Source organism: Sander vitreus, chromosome 13 (genome assembly GCF_031162955.1).
Source record: "Sander vitreus isolate 19-12246 chromosome 13, sanVit1, whole genome shotgun sequence".
Lineage (NCBI taxonomy): Eukaryota > Metazoa > Chordata > Actinopteri > Perciformes > Percidae > Sander > Sander vitreus.
Window position 1 is genome coordinate 7,948,389 of NC_135867.1, and position 18,389 is coordinate 7,966,777.

At 38.5% G+C, this 18,389-nt stretch overlaps 1 protein-coding gene across 1 annotated transcript; it reads right to left on the bottom strand.

Moving 5' to 3' along the window:
• Positions 1-2,476: 2,476 nt before the first annotated feature.
• On the bottom strand, positions 2,477-17,493 carry faxdc2 (fatty acid hydroxylase domain containing 2). The gene is made up of 9 exons (XM_078266559.1): positions 17,402-17,493; positions 16,017-16,051; positions 12,550-12,647; positions 10,993-11,096; positions 10,262-10,383; positions 7,633-7,838; positions 5,247-5,352; positions 4,252-4,418; positions 2,477-3,353 (listed from the first exon to the last, which is right to left on the bottom strand). The coding sequence occupies exons 1-9, from the start codon at positions 17,424-17,426 to the stop codon at positions 3,197-3,199; spliced, it is 1,020 nt and encodes a 339-aa protein (XP_078122685.1). The 5' UTR covers positions 17,427-17,493; the 3' UTR covers positions 2,477-3,196.
• Positions 17,494-18,389: the final 896 nt, after the last annotated feature.

Below are 18,389 nucleotides of genomic sequence, written 5' to 3' on the forward strand. Positions count from 1 at the left end.
TATATATATACACACAGAATGTATTAAAAATAAGAGAGTAAGAATTAAGATAAAAAGAGCAGATTAAGTATAGTGGCAGTCAGGGTGGTTTCCGGGCCTTGTTGATAAGGCTAGTGGCAGAGGGGAAAAAACTGTCCTTGTGACGTGAGGTTTTGGTCCTGATGGACCTCAGCCTCCTGCCAGAGGGGAGTGTCTCAAAGAGTTTGTTGCCGGGGTGGGAGGGGTTAGCCACAATCTTTTCAGCACGCTTCAGAGTCCTGGTGGCGTAAAGGTCCTGGAGTGGCGGCAGATTGCAGCCAATCACCTTCTCAGCCGACCGAATGACACGCTGCAGTCTGCCCTTGTCCTTGGCTGTGCTAGCAGCGTACCAGATGGTGATGGAGGATGTGAGGATGGACTCAATGATGGCTGTGTAGAAGTGCACCATCATTGTCTTTGGCAGGTTGAATTTCTTCAGCTGCCGCAGGAAGTACATCCTCTGTAGAGATGTATCGGTATCGGCTCCGATACTGCCTAAAACGCTGGTATCGGTATCGGGAAGTACTGGATGTACTGGACTTTATGCACCGATCCGATACCACATAATAAAGCCCTAAAGAAAAAATACGTTAAAGTAGTTTATTTATGTTCTTTTTCCGTTATAACTGACAAACTGGATAATAAAAGAACGTTCTGTGGCATTCATGTTTCACAAAGAGTTTAAACCTGAGCCAGACTGACAACAAAGATATAAATCATATCACATCCATACAGGGATAGTATACAGTTCTTAAAACATAATAAAATATATGACACACTGGTATCGGATCGGTACTCGGTATCGGCCGATACGCAAGTTCAGGTATCGGAATCAGTATCGGGAAGCAAAAAATGGTATCGGACCATCTCTAATCCTCTGTTGTGCTTTCTTCACGAGGGAGCTGATGTTCAGCTCCCACTTGAGGTCCTGGGAGATTATAGTTCCCAGGAAGCGGAAAGACTCCACAATGTTAATTGTGGAGCCACAGAGGGTGATGGGGCAGGTGGGGGCTGGGTTCCTCCTGAAGTCCACAACCATCTCTACTGTCTTTAGAGCGTTGAGCTCTAGATTGTTTTGGTTGTACCACTTCACCAGGTGGTCAGCCTCCCACCTGTAGGCGGACTCGTCTCCATCAGAGATGAGTCCGATGACGGAGGTGTCGTTCGCAAACTTCAGAAGCTTGACAGACTGGTGACTGGAGGTGCAGCTGTTGGTGTACAGGGAGAAGAGCAGAGGAGAAAGAACACAGCCCTGAGGGGATCCGGTGCTGATGGTCTGTGGGTCGGAGATGTGTTCCCCCAGCTTCACATGCTGCTTCCTGTCAGACAGGAAGTCAGTGATCCACCTGCAGGTGGAGTCAGGCACACCAAACTGGGAGAGTTTCTCCTGGACCAGAGCCAGGATGATGGTGTTAAAGGCAGAGCTGAAGTCCACAAACAGGATCCTGGCGTAGGTTCCTGCGGAGTCCAGGTGCCCGAGGATGTAGTGGAGGGCCAGGTTGACTGCATCGTCTACAGACCTATTGGCTCTGTAGGCAAACTGCAGGGGGGTCCAGGAGGGGGGGTCAGTGATGGCTTTGAGGTGTGAAAGCACAAGGTGCTCAAAGGACTTCATAACCACAGAGGTCAGGGCGACGGGTCTGAAGTCATTAAGTCCTGTGGTCCTTGGCTTCTTGGGAACAGGGATGATTGTTGAGGTCTTGAAACAGGCTGGCACGTGACATGTCTCCAGTGAGATGTTAAAAATGTCTGTGAACACTGGAGACAGCTGATCAGCGCAGTGCTTCAAGCTGGATGGGGAGACAGCATCCGGTCCAGCAGCTTTCCTGGGGTTCTGTCTCCTGAACAGTCTGTTGACGTCTTCCTCATTGATGGAGAGAGTCGTCACTGAGGTGGGTGGGGAGGTGGAGGGGTGGACCATTAAGGTGGGGGAGGTGAAGGTGATAAACTGTAGCTGGAGCTGTTGGGAGGTGTCACGGGGGATGGTGTCAGGGAAGACCCTTTGTTGGGAGGTGTTGAGGGGGATGGTTACAGGACTGACCCATTGTCCATCAAAGCGTCAGTAGAACTTGTTAAGGTCGTTGGCTAGGCGTCGGTCGAAGCTCAAAACAAGTGTCAATAGCAACAGCAAAATAACCTGTTTGGCAATGGCAGAGAAGATTTTTCATGGGTGCAACCCACATCCACATCCTCAGCGCTGCTGCTCATCCCACAAATGCATGTTCCTTACAAATGGGGCACCATTTGAGAGGGAACTAAACAGGCTTTCCAACGGTATAAGATTTATTGCCAAGAAGCATTGTTACCACAGAGAAATAATCTACCAAACACAAATGTCCTTACTTTTTGTGCTAAGTTTGTTATTCTGAGTTTTTGTTTCGAAAGGGATAATTGTGTTTGTTTTGTTTCCCTACACCATAGCATAATAGAGAGAATAGAAAAGATGCACATGTTTATGTTGACAATAATTCTTTAATATTAAACAGTCCAGTTGAAATATCAACATTGTATAATCACAGTAGAAAATCTCTTCACCAGGATTCATGTCTCATACAATTATTACTGAGGCCTCCTGTAATACATAAAGATACATTTTACATCCAAGGATATGTTTTGATGCAACGGAAATATATGTTCAGCAGCAAGTGAATGCATCAAAAGAGTCTGGACTGGAGAGTGCTGTTACTAAACAAAATATAAAATGTACTTATGAGAATTAATCGTTGATTTAAGATTAATGTGCATGTAATTATAATGGACTATGCTAATGTTAAAGCTCATGAAGAAAAGTAAGAACACATAATTAGTTTAACAAGGTGGTGACAATACAAGTAAAAATGTCATCTGAATCAGCACCAGAAAACAAACCTGAAACAAGCTGGACACTCATGTATGACAGTACTAGTTTACTACAGTATTAGTTTTCACACTCATTAACCACCAAATTCTTACATCTACCTTATCAAGGATCTTCTTGCATATATAAATAAAGTGCAACATTTTTAATAGGAAAAATTAAGTGGCCCAGAGGGGCGGCAGACATTCATGATCTGAAACTGAAACACTGAAACAGGTTTTCTGGATTAAAAAAATCAATAGTCATGTAAGATTGGGAATCTTCCCATATCATGATTCTAAACTTGGCAAGGCCTGAGGTTCAGGGGGGGGTCACAGGCCATCAAAGGCCCTTCTTGGGTGTGTCAGGGTTGCTTTCGTTCAGAGGAGTGAGGCTGGTGAGCAGGATGTGGCGCTCATAGTGCTTGGTCTGCCTAAATTTGGCGTCGGTGCCGTGGAGCCGATCCAACACGCCGAAGACCCCGAAACACTGGTTGAACCTGGAACCAGGAAGGACATGTGAGCACAACAATCTAAGAACTAGGACCTAACTCCCAAAGAAGACGATACAATTATAACATTGCAAAAAAAAATATCAGGTCCATGTTCTCTTTGCAATTATTTTCCAATTTACAGTAATTAATCTTTTTACAGATTTCACTGAAATAATACTAAAAAAGGTGACCAAAAATAACAATGAATTGATCCTAAGTATTGTCTGTGTAGCCAAAGCCTAATATCTTTGGGAGAGCACCATTTGTATCCCAAAAATATTAAAAACACATCAATGAGCCACACTGTTGCACTGGGTGGCTTGTTCCTTTATTACCATACACACACACACACACACACACACACACACACACACACACACACACACACACATTTATTTTGACTCAATACCACATTTACTGTCCTGCTACCACAAATACTCGCTAGAACACCAAATGTGGATTAATCCGCCCCATTGTTGTTTAAAGACATTATTTAGGCTTTAGGCTACATTTGTGATCTGTTCAGTGGGATTTGTTGACAATAACAAATATATTGAATATCACTAGCCTTCCCTTTAATGTTTTAAAGGAGCAGATTAGATGGTTAACTGAAAAGCAGGATTTTATGTCCCTACACACTCAAGAGTTTACGGTATATGTTTCATGTTGCAAGAAGATGTTGATGACCACAGACAAGTATACTGTATCTCAGAACGGAAAGTCAAGAAAATGTAATCTCAGAGTACCTCCAAGTAAAAAAAAAAAGTTTTTTAAATCCCGTTATCAAGTTAATGTTGTCCTATTCAACAAAAAAAAAAAATAAATAAAAAGGTTCAAAAGATGAATAAAAAACTAAAATCATCAAATCCACATTACAAAGTAGTCTTGGAAGAGTGGACCTCACCTGAGGTGGTGGAAGTCGTGGAACTCGGGAGAGGGCAGGAAGGGGAGGTGGTATCCACAGTGGGAGATGGTGGTGCTGACCAGAGCCAGGCAGTACCACAGGCAGGTGGTGGACAGATGGGAACCCAAGATCACTGGCCCAATTGCCACTGGCAGCATGTTGGAGATCTAAGGGCAAAGAGGAGGAACACACTGGTTTTAATGGCTGAGGAAAATCCAGCAAACAACAGGTCAAGAACTGGAAAATGAGACAGACTGAGACAGACAGAGACAGACAGAGACACTGAAATGAAGGGCCCTATCTTGCACCCGGCGCAGCGCAAAGCCCGGCGCAAAGGTCTTTGCTAGTTTAAGACTGACGTAGATGTCAATTTCCCATCCAGCGTCCGCGTCGTTTAAATAGCAAATGCACCTGTGCCCATCTTTGCGCTCATGGGCGTGCTGGTATGACAGGGAGGTGTGTTCAGGTGAATTCTTGGCGTATTGCTATCTTGAGGCAGCGGGAAGTGATCGCGCCAATGACCAACAGAAACCTGGTCTCAAGTCAATAGCGCAGCATTTCATTATTTTAACAGCGCATTAGTAAAATGCGCCTAGGCTTATGCACAGTGCACGCACACTATGCTTGTAACACACACACACAGGGAAGCGCAGCAGCACACAAAGATGCAAAAGATTACAAATAAAAATATTACGGTGCAAATCCGCCATAATAGCAATGTGCCAAGGTACAAACGTGCCTGGCTTTTAAAGGGAATGGGAGATGACACTCTGATTGGTTTATTGCATGTTACTGTTACGCCCAAAACACACCTATGAATTAATGAAGACAGTAAGTACAACCCTTATGAACCATGCACCCAGCGCACGGACCCTTTTTTCCGCCATCAACTAGCAAAAGTGGATTTGGACATGCCCTAAACGCACCTGCGCCATGTGTTTCACGCCGTGCGATTGATAAAATAGGGCCCGTAAAGTAGAGAGGGGGTCTTTTACTATATGTTCCAGAGGATGAGCGTAGATGCAGACGATTCCAATGGGAGCGGTCCACTCATGGTGCTGTTTGTGAAACTGCTTGTAGAGGCCGGGTTGGTGGAACAGCCTGAGAAAAAAGATGAGGATCAAAAACACCATTAAGTTATCCATTGATACATATTTAACAACAAGACTAAGAGTCTACAGCCATGCTCTGTGAGGTTGTACTTAGGCACAGTGGTGCTGTGAGCTAAATGCTAACATCTGCATGCTAAAATGCTCACAATGCCAAAGGGAACAGAATCAGATTCATGGCAAAGTAGGTTTTCACATACTAGCCTAATTGTGCATAACAATAAACGTAGTAACTCAGGGAAAAGTAAAAAGAAAAAACTAGCAAAAGTCAAGCATCATAAATATAAAATATAGACAATTTACGATAAAGAAATGAAAAAATATAAAGTAATATGTGAAATATATCTGTAAAATGCTGATGTTTAGTAGGTATAATGTTGTATAAATATCTTAGTTGAGTGTGTTAGCATGCTAACGTTTGCCAATTAGCACTAAACACAAAGCACAACTGAGGCTGATGGGGATGTAGTTTTGCAAACAAAGTATTGGACAAATAAAAACTTTGACCTGATGATGCTACCAAGTGAAAGTTATTACTTTCATTATTTATTCATTTTTGTATTATTTTTGACCCCCCTATAAAAAATGATTTTAGCAATAAACAGGAAAACATCCGTTTTGGTTTTCGTTATGTTCACATCCTTCACTTTTACCACTAGGTGGAAGTATTGTGTAAAAAATGAGGAAGAAGTGTTATTGTCTGACTGTGTAGGCCCTTTTTTCACGGGAGACATTTTGACATGTCACAGTAGAAAAAGCACAAATGTAAATAATAAAACTAATGATCTGAACCTGTGTGAGTAGTAAAACATAATTTCCTCCAAGATGGCAAAGAAAGACAGCTCCATCAGGGGCCCAGTGGAAGGTGGGCAGCTCGGGGACCACAGGGGTTTCCTCTCAAGTTCATCAGGTAGTGAGCGGCCACAACCATGGGCCCCGAGATAAACAGGTAGTTGAAGATGACTGTCTTCATCACATGGGCAACTTTAACTGGATCCACCTGCAGTCAGACAACGGTCAAAACTGGATTTAATCTAAAATAAGTATGCATTTATTTTTTGTGACATATACATACATATATATATATATATATATATATATATATATATATATATATATACATATATATATATATATATACATACAACACACACAAGTTCACCATAATCTACAAAAGAACTACTTACATGTGCGCCCTCATTTAGAAGTCTCCCAGCTAATCCTGCCTTGTAACTGACCGAAGTTGTAGAAACAGCCTTTCTTTTACTGTCTATGGAGCTAGCTAGCTGACATGATCTACATCTGAGCTACTGGGCATGTGCAGTGCAATCAAAGATAGTACAGAAGAAGAAGAAGAAAAGAGGTCTCACTCTGTAGCTAAAACAGAGACCAGCTGAAAAGAGGATCTGCAGCAGTGAGAGAGAGCACTGCAGTACAACACAAATATGGTGTTTTTTTGAAAATTAAACCATGTAAACCTATTCTGGTACAACCTTAAAATACAATTATGAACCTGAAAATGAGCATAATATGGCTGCTTCAACAACAAGACTACAGCCATGCTCTGTGAGGTTGTACTTAGGCACAGTGGTGCTGTGAGCTAAATGCTAACATCTGCATGCTAAAATGCTCACAATGCCAAAGGGAACAGAATCAGATTCATGGCAAAGTAGGTTTTCACATACTAGCCTAATTGTGCATAACAATAAACGTAGTAACTCAGGGAAAAGTAAAAAGAAAAAACTAGCAAAAGTCAAGCATCATAAATATAAAATATAGACAATTTACGATAAAGAAATGAAAAAATATAAAGTAATATGTGAAATATATCTGTAAAATGCTGATGTTTAGTAGGTATAATGTTGTATAAATATCTTAGTTGAGTGTGTTAGCATGCTAACGTTTGCCAATTAGCACTAAACACAAAGCACAACTGAGGCTGATGGGGATGTAGTTTTGCAAACAAAGTATTGGACAAATAAAAACTTTGACCTGATGATGCTACCAAGTGAAAGTTATTACTTTCATTATTTATTCATTTTTGTATTATTTTTGACCCCCTATAAAAATGATTTTAGCAATAAACAGGAAAACATCCGTTTTGGTTTTCGTTATGTTCACATCCTTCACTTTTACCACTAGGTGGAAGTATTGTGTAAAAATGAGGAAGAAGTGTTATTGTCTGACTGTGTAGGCCTTTTTCACGGGAGACATTTTGACATGTCACAGTAGAAAAAGCACAAATGTAAATAATAAAACTAATGATCTGAACCTGTGTGAGTAGTAAAACATAATTTCCTCCAAGATGGCAAAGAAAGACAGCTCCATCAGGGCCCAGTGGAAGGTGGGCAGCTCGGGGCCACAGGGGTTTCCTCTCAAGTTCATCAGGTAGTGAGCGGCCACAACCATGGGCCCCGAGATAAACAGGTAGTTGAAGATGACTGTCTTCATCACATGGGCAACTTTAACTGGATCCACCTGCAGTCAGACAACGGTCAAAACTGGATTTAATCTAAAATAAGTATGCATTTATTTTTTGTGACATATATATATATATATATATATATATATATATATATATATAAATAATTTACATAACATTAACATACATGCTGATTGTCAATAAAAAGAAAATTATAACATGGGGCATTGAGTTGAAGCATTTAAAATGATTACCCTCCTCATCTTAAATTTTATTTTTCATTTTCTACTACCTGTATTCTATTACAATATTCTACTTTGATACTGCATATTTATTCTTCTTGTTCGACACATTTAGCCATTTCCATATAAATTTATAATCGTCGTTCATGTTTTACAAAAAGTGTGTTATAAGGATTATTACAATTAAGTAATTATTATAATACTAATAATAATTTTTGGATTTTAATAGCTCTGTGCATTTATTGAAGGCTACACCTGACGTCTACAAGACATTTCATAAGATTGTTTATGGAGTTCGGTCAGTAGGTTTTAATGGAAAATATAGCAAAGACGTGCATGTTTACATTTAGACTCGATACTGGAACTCAAGCAGCAGCTTTTAAACGATCACCTTCACTATAATGCAGACAAAAGATACAATTAAACCATTAAAGTTTGGACCCTTGTTTTTAATGGGCATATCATGATGACCTTTTTTGTGCGTTTGTGTGAGCACATAAATGTGTCTCAAGTGTACACAAATGAACTTTTGCACAGTTGCAGCACACTACGGTTTTGTAATTCCACGTGTTTACCAAAGTACAAACACAAGACCTACGAATAGGCCTTTTTCATAGCAGATATTTTGACTCGTCGTAGTAGTCAAAGCACAGGTAATAACCTGTAATAATAACATTAACAATGGCTCCGTTCTATTCAAGTGTCTCGGTAAGCCATGACAGTGTGACAGTGAGCCAGCATTCACAATACCAGAACCCTGAAACTGAAGAAGCTAAATGGAAATCAGCCATTATTTAATGGCGGTTGTGAAAAAGGTTCTTATTTTTCGTACTTTGGTAAACACACATGATGACAACAGTGAGATGCAACTGGTGTTTGATTGGTTTTATACCAAACAAAATGGCTTAACTAGTGCATAGTGGTGTAATCCTCATTGTGTGCTAAAACACTCAAGTTCAGGCTTCAGAAGTTCTCGGTCACAGAGCTTCAATGTCTTGGCTCAGAGTAAATGGACCATAGAGAGCAAACAGGACACACACGACAACACAGCAGATTGTCACAGATTAGTTCATCATAGGTGATATAAAGTTTTATGGCTAACATCAGCTTTATCACTATTGATTGTCACAAAATACAGAGTTCATGTTAGTAAGAGTAGTAGAGTAATGTATATTAATCAACCTGAAATTGACTGAATTTCAGGTTGACTGAAAGATATTTTTATCCCATCAACGAACATGAGCTTCCTGTGCACTGTGTTCTGGTTATACTCTTTGAAAGTTTTAAACTTTGAGAGTAACCTTCCAGCCCTGGTTATCAGTAATAACTTTATCTCCCCAGTGTCCATCAATATCTGTTAATCAAACACAGTGAGAGGACTTTGGTCAGACGGACACGTTACATCAGCAACACTAAGACACACACACACACACACACACACACACACACACACACACACACACACACACACACACACACACACACACACACACACACACACACACACACACACAGGATATAAATAAATATGTGAATGATTAAATAAATGGATAAATGTATAAATTAATATGTATGAAATAAATGTAGAAATAAAATCTAAATGTGCAAATAAATAGGGGACTACAGAACAATATAATATTATTTCTTTATGTATTGCCTATTTTGATTGGCATGCTATTTTATTCATTTATTTATTCCCTGTGTCACTTTTACATATCATGAAAATCATTATGATGACGGCGTGACTATAACTCTATTGCTTGTTCTTCAAATGACCATTATAAAAAGGCAAAAATGTCTAAAGACTGACAAAGCTTATATAAATGTTTTGTTGTCAAAGAAGATACGTTCTATTCATTTATTTGATGCTCAGTTTAACCCAGCAGGTAAGGAGTAACTAATAAAGGTCAGTACACTGAGATAGATGGATTTATTATCTGTCACTACACGACATGCCATAAAATTGTTCTATTATGATTAATCAGCTGCAAATAACAGCAGTTACTGTATCAGAGGTTAAAAAGGAGGCAGAAAAAATCTACAGCATAAGCAGTTCATTCAGTAACAAAACTGGTAGAAGGAGTAAAGGTCCAAGTGAAGTTGGTATCTCAGTGGTATCAAATATACAACTGCTAGTGGAAACAATAACAGTAGAGGCCCAAGGGGTCGTAGTACTTGGGGTGGTATTAATAGTGAAGCTAGAGGAGACACATTAACTAATTCAATATAGGACATACCGGGTTATTCCTGTCCACCTGGATGCGGTAGCGGGTGATGAAGGAGGGTTTACCAGTGGTGTCTACCAACAGCAGCAGAGCATTCGTCCCCCAGAACACCAGAGTGGGGACCAACATTGTCCCTGTTAGGAAAAACCAGGACTGCTGTCAGAGAGGGACAACATGGCAGCCCCTGGCCTGGGCCTGAATATTTCACCGAAGGCCGTTAACGTTTTGCAAACAACTTCAGCTACAACTATTTTTAAGAAAAGTATGGCTTTCAGCATTTTATTTCTGATCTGATTAGAAGATCAAGGATTTTGTTTTTGAGCAACCTAAGGTAATAAACATGATCACAGATATCAAGCAGGATTGCACCTTGTAAGGTGATTTTTATTGCACTGTATGACTTGCTCTGTGCTTTATTGATGCATATTACATAATCACTTTGAAAAAAAATGCCTTACCTGTTACAATGGAAACAATATTTGCCCTATCTTGTAATGCATATTGTTTTGGACTGGCAGCACATAACCTCCTACATAGATATCTGATTGAGGAATACCTTCCGATCAAAACAGACAATATGATGGGCGCAATATTAAAGTAAGTAAGACACCAGAGGTCATCATGACTTGATTTGGCTGCTCTGCTATAAGAACTGTCAATAGTAGTCTGGTGGTTGTAACATGAACCTCTACAGAACACATGTTTTGGAAAACAAACAAAATTAATTAGTTGTTATTTCTTACCCAGGTAGAACAGAGTAGTATCATGACCCTCAAACGAAACATGCAGCTTCGTCCACAAGTTCTGCCAGAAATCTCCTGAAGCTCCCCAGAATTTCTGAAGATGCCTAGATGAGAAAACATTGCAAAATGTCAAAATCACAAGACAAGTTTTGTTAGATTTTTGTTCTTCAGTATGCTTTTCTCTGGAGAACATGCAGAAGTCTGTGTCTAACTGTACTGAAACATTCCAACACAAGCCCAGTTCCTATGTCCACTTTCTCACAGACTGTCAGGTTTTAAAACCTGATTTCCAATTTTCCAAGGTTGCTATGGTTCAGAGCCACCCCTAATATTGTGTTACTACAGAATCACTGTAGCAACCATACAGCAAGAACCTTGACATGACAGGACCTAGCAATCACAGTGTACACCTAAGCAAATATTCAGCCACATCCTAACAAACAAACCACAAAACATGATAGAAACCACCTGGCAAAAACTTTTGCTGCGTTTCCCCTACATGCTATGGCTCTGCTCGACTCGACTCACTTTTTGAACAAGGTGCTTTACTCCATTTAATTTTCCACTGTGGATATTACCTCTCGGTGTAGGTGGGACTTACCAAGTGATTGCCATAATTGCTGCGTGAAACTGCCATGGCATTATCTTCAACTCTACATTTAAAAAAGAAAATCTGGGACGAGTGAATAAAAAAAAATTGCGGCCGCTATTGACGATTGGATGTCTCGCGTCACGCTAGATATGATTCTCTCTGATCAATCAGTGGTCTGCAGAGTGACACCTCGACCGAGGTGGTACCAAAAAAAAGCACCAGGTAATATCCATAACTTACTAATAGAAAACCTAAAAAGAGCGAGTCGAGTAGTGCCGTACCATTCAGTGTGGAAATGAGGCACTAGTCACATATTCTGTAATTCAAGTCAAGCGATTAATTAATGAACCTGACGTCCATGAATCAATTTGAAAAAAGAAATCCGATCTGAACGGGACCCCAGCACTCCAAATTCCTAAGGATAATTAGCCCCGATCTAAAATGAGATCTACCCCTACAGATCCTACTAGAGAGAGAACATCAACACTGGCAGAAGCTTTCGACTGCTTGTTAATTGCCAGCGGTAACTCATTATTTTCAAAAACTAATTTTTTGAAATAATTGAAAGTCCTAACATTCTGTAGCCAACTGGGTGAGACAACCAGCAATGTATTATCTATGAAGCAAAGTCAAAAATATAGTCCAATTCAATGATCATTTATGAGCATGAATCTCTTACATATGCTACTAATTTCCTAAAATGTTTTCTCCTGTGGAGACTGATATACCAGGCGATCACCATCGTACCTGACCGATTAGCTGAATAAGTATAATTTGGACCCGATCAGACTGTCTCCTGTCCAGTCCTGCTTTGCACTGTCCTGATGCCTCCAATCCGGTTCTCTTCTGTTCCCTTTCTTGTCCTTTTGTATTATTATTGTGCATTGATGTAATGATGATCTCAAGTTCATTTTAAAACAAACTATTGGTTTGTTGTAACACTGCAACTTGTAAGGAAATCCTACCATGTCAGCGAGTTGCCGAATGCAGCCAAGAATAAGATTCCAGATCCGATGACAACCGCAGCTTTCTTCACAGAGTCCCACACTCCACCAGGGCCCTCCTGGGCAGAGAAAAAGGCAACAATAGTGTATGAACCTCTCGGATCGTACTGTGCAAGCTCCTGATGTTGAGCTACATCAGCGTTTCCCACAGAAACGTCTTGGGGTGCAAACGTGTCTATGAAACAACAGTGAGGATTGCAGCATTGTGGCTTTTTAGGTCGTTTCAGTTATAGGTGAAACGCTGATCTGCACAGACAAAGCAGACTTAATTTAACTTATGTATCCATAAAGGTGAGGAATTTAGCACCATCGGACTGCATATAGATAATACACCATAATAAAGAAAGTGACAATGAAGAGCAAATTAATCTGCACTCAACCCTTTCAGACTCTTTTTTATTATGCAACAGTTAATTTGTATGTATAGATTTGTTTCTGTATTTATTATTTTATGTTAATGTTTAATATGTTTGTTTGTTTGTTTATATATGCAGCCTCACCAAGGCAAATTCCACATAAAGTAAGTGTAACTTATTGTGGCAATAAATCCTTTTCTGATCAGGCAACAGGAGAGAACGTGCCTCTGAATCCTTCGTGTTTAACTTAAGCACATTGAAAATACAACATTAGTCTTCATTGTTTTTTGGTCTTAATGATGAACGGTACCGTCTGTAGTGCAGAGTTATAGTGTATTTTCAATCAAAAAGTTACATAATGTTTACTACCATAACAACCTAAATAATGCACTGGTATGACTATAAAAGGTAAAGAGCAACGTATACAGTAAATTTGAGTTTTAAATACAGTAGAGCCATAATACATGAATGATTTTATCTATATCTACATCAAAAATAATTAAAAGCTATTAAAGGCCACATGGACTGTTTGTGATTGCAATGCTAAATATGTGAAGTTTTGATAAGACAGTAAATGAATTTACGATTAAGTTATCAATTTTGTATTTAATGCATTTTAGCGTGACCTAAATGGATTTGAACAGATTTTGTCTCTTGCAATTTTGACAATATTTGAATTTAAGCTGAATACTAAATGCCAGATGTACAAATGTGTCCAACCAATGCACAGTGCGTTTAGTTAAAGCAAAATCTGAGCCAGTCGGACAGAGGCAAAAACTAGATCAGTTCACTCAGCAGGAATTAAGTCCAGGGATTGATGTCACATTCACAGACCATCTAAAATGTCAGCTTTTACCCCGGCTGCCTTTTGGCCAGCCATGGCAACAGGGGAGACAACTTTACACAAATGTCTACTGACACTGACGTATCCTTGTGTATCTATCCTTATGAGGACATTTTAATTACTACATGTATTACAATCTATTCTCTAAGAAATTAAGTCTGCAAAAGTTCCTAAAGGACACACAAACCAACATTTTACTGTAATTGCACCTTGTACGATTTTATGTGACAAATAAAATAGATCGATGCACTCTCTCATTCTACAGTCACTGCTCAAAACACTCCTTAAAATGTATCTGGGTCATGTGCATCATCCATTATTGACTATCCCTGCAGGGCTCAATACATTTGCATTGGAGGAAATATGCAACTTGTCAGGTTGAGCCTGTCCCAACGAAACAACAAGACATATAGGACAAGTCAAGGAGTCATGTTCAAAACAAAAGTAGGCAGGTGGAAACTTTTGTGTTTTAAATGCGTTACAAAGTTAAAGAACGGCAATTCAAAACAATTTTCCTTTTCTGATGCTAACATGAGATTTGACTGATGGCCAGTAGGTTATGATTAATGATATGTTATCAGCCATATGCCATGCAGACAAACTAAATCGCTCACAGATCATCCATATGTGACTTTTTTTCTTTTCTTCTGCTTTTGATGTGTGTTTCAACAAACCATAATACCAACAGTGTTGACTGTTACATTGTTGACTGTCTCAGATTCAACATGGCACAATAGAAGCTTGACCCATCCAGGTTTTCTGAAGACGTGCCAATTTGTGCCGATATAATAATTTTGAGTTTCATAATTGTTACGCCCAAAAACAAAGATTTTGTGTTTCTGAAAGGATGTAAGAGCATCTTATGCAGACAATTTAAAAGTAATCTACAGGTACTGAAACTTATTAATGACAATTATAGCAGGATGTGTAGCTCATTGAAACATCTGGTTTTATATACTATTAGTGGTGGTCAGGAAGGAGCTGGAATCATATTGTCAGTGGACGATTTAATAATATTAACTTTGTATGGAAAAGTGTTACAAGTAAATAATACTGCAAACATTTTTAGCATTATTAAAGAAAATAATTACATGGTCAGTATTTTTGCATGATATGCCACAGAGGTTAATGGACTGGAACAAATATTATTCAATTCTTTAGAATAATAAAACCCTGTCAGTGTCACCCTCAAAAAGGGTTGTGCCTAGGGTTGCAAAGAGGTGGAAATTTTCCGGTAAATTTCCAGAAACTTTCCATGGACAGTTAAGCTGGGGAATTTTGAAAACATTCCAATTTGGAAACTTTCATGGGAATTAATGGAAATTAATGGGAATTTACAAGAATTAACTGGAAATGTTGGGTAATTCATACAAACTCCATCTTATACAAACATAAATATAAACATTTTGTTTTGTAATAAGCAGACAGGCATACAGTGAATACAAATGTTGAGTTATCCGTCAGTAGAACTTTAATAGACTCTTTCATTGAACAACAATAAGCAGATAGGCATGCAAGTGAATACATTGAGTTAATCGTCAGTAGAACTTTGAACTTTGATATTCTAACAAAAAAAAACATGAATGTTGAATAAAATAAACATATTCCTTATGCCCCCTCCCCAAAAGTCCCATTTAAGCAAATGTTGAGTTATTGGTCAGCAGAACTTTAATAGATTCCTTCATTGAACAATAAGCCGAAAGCCATGCAAGCGAATACAAATGTGTTTTAACACACATAGATTAATAGCAATGGGGTATGTATTAACCCCCCACCCCACCCAAAAAAACCCGAAAAAAAACAAACTCCCGTATTTTAAAAACTAAATGTTGGCAAGTATGTAGTAGCCTATGCCGATTACTGCGTGCGTGCATGTCATTGACGAATATAGGGAGGACATTCAACTGAAGTTGCATTAAATCCATTTGTTTTAACCAAGATTATGCTTCAAGATGTTTTTTTTCCAACTACATTTAAGTTCCCTGTTATAGACTAACAGTATTATAACAAGCAATATTAAAAATATCCAGTTTATTCCAATTAATTCCCGTTTATTCCCATGGAAAGTTTCCAACTTTGAAAATTCCCAGAATTTTGCAACCTAGTTGTGCCTGCTGTGACTCATCGTATTGTGTTGATGCTGTGCTGCCTGCTTTAGATGATCTATTATGTACTAGTCATCTAGGATAATAACAGATTGTTCAGTTGTAAAGGTGTTGTTTTCTTACCTGTCTGTTGCCTGTTGTGGCAGCTCCCTTCGTGTCTGTAAGCACAATAATAAATACACTGTATATTTTTTATTTTCTAGGTAGGATTAAAACAGATTCATAACATCAAGGGTTAACCACCACATCCCCTATTGTAAAAAATCCTTCTAAAATTATAATATAATTGATGCTTTTGGAGGAAAATGCCATGTAGCAGAGTGCAAAATTTACAGCTGGAGGATTATACATAATCCTTTTTACAGTGAGCATTTTTCCACCAGTCAAATTCTTGGGGATAACAACCTGCCCTACATCCACTCTGTTTGTAACTGAGCAAGAAATAGAAAGGTTAGGGAACAAAAATAACAACAATGGTAAAGATTTCAGAAAAAGGGTACAACTGTGGCACCCAAGTTATATTAAAGCCTCCCTCCACTCAAAAACGTGCTTTGCTTTTTGTTATGTCACTTGGATGTTTGAGCTTCACTGTGCAGAATCATGTAGCCAATCACGTGCAGAGCTTGACAGTAGAAGAAAAAGGAGATGATTTTGTGACTTTTTAAGCTGTGTTGTTCAATATGCAATTAACAAAAAAACAGTGATGGGGAAACTTGAAACACATACACACAAGCACATACACACTACACAGTGAACTTGAAAAATATTTGCATATTCATACATTCTGAATTTTCTAAGAACGTTTGGAAAAACTAGGCTATGAGACACAAATTATAATTCAAAGCAGAGTATTTTTCTTAAAATCTGTCTTAAAACATGTCTGGTGGGGATCTTTAAGTGAAACATAGAGTTGGTGCTTACACATTAGTTAATTTACAGAAATTATATTTAATTTTTTTATCACCAAGCTGCAGCTTCAGAAATCCAAAGAATAGGCTATGCTGATTGTTTTATATTATATAACTGTGGAAATAAATACACTGCTTTTTTTCCATGTATTTATTATTGGCTGCAGATTATTAGACTAAATAAAAGAAAACTAAGATCGAGTTTGGGCTTTGATAACTTGACCTTACCTTCACTTGAAGTATTTTTGATGAACAACATTTATTCAAAAATAGCCCTCGATCTGTTTAAAAAAATAGACATATGACGTTATATATATATATATATATATATATATATATATATATATATATATATATAAATAAATAAATAATAGATAATAATCAATAGGCTACATAAAAAAAGCATAGCGAATTGATACTTTATTGAAAGAAAATACACGTGAAATGGAAATAGGCTACTCAAGTTAAGTAGACCTCGAAGGCTTAGGTAGGCTTCTTGGGTCAATGTAAGTTACAATTCACCACTGCCAACTAAAGCTTTAAAAGTGACATAAACCTACTCCACCAACATGTTAACGGTCAAATAAATCACCGACTCACCGCTGTCTCTTGTTTGCACCGTCATGTTTCCTCACGGTGTTTCCTCTGTGCTGCTGTATCCAACATGCTCTCAAAACAACCGTGTATTTACAACAGAGAACGACTTCTGATTGGCCGGTTCTTGGTCAGCTGACTCGAGCCGTACCCGGAAGTGGCGGTAGCTGTGCTCTGATGATGTGAACATAGAAATTCTTTGATAGAGCATAGATAAAATCTCTATGAGGATGTCCACACATGTATCAGGCGAAGGTTGATAGAAACTGTTGTAGTCTCGCATTGCCAGACCTATCAAAACTGTTAACTGTTAACTAAGCATTGAGGCTTGTTACTGCGCTGCTGTTAGCATGCTGAGGGGGAAAGTAGGGCTACACTTAAGTAGGCTAATAAGTGAGAGAATACAGTAAAAATCCATTGCAGTCAGCCTATATTAGAATAATAATATAATATCCAGTGTTTCTCAGAAAGGAAACATTAACTTTAAGGAATAACTGTAAACGATTAAAATGACCTACTTTTATCAATATCAATAAAATATCTTACCTCTAGCTGAAACAATTGGTCTATTAATCGATTAGCAGACCAACAGAAGCCTAATCTGCAGCTAGTTTGATTATCATTTAAACCGTAAAGTCATTTTTCAAGCAAAAACACCTAACATTGTGAGGATTTTCTACTTTTCTTTGTTTTTAACCATAAATTGAATATCTTGACTGTGAGTCGGACAAAAGGACAAAACAAGCACTTTACAAAAATTAATGTCACCTGTAGCCTATAGGAAATTGTTTATTTTTTGACAATGTTATACACCTATACCACACTATACATACCATAATATGTATACGTTATACATTATGTAAAATGAGTATGACTTTGAACATAGGATCAGACCCGGAAACCCCCTTTACTGTAATAAATGTGGAGCGAGAAGTAACTTATTTCTTACTGCATTCAGGACCTTTTCTGTCCTTTTTGCAGGTGTATGATTAAT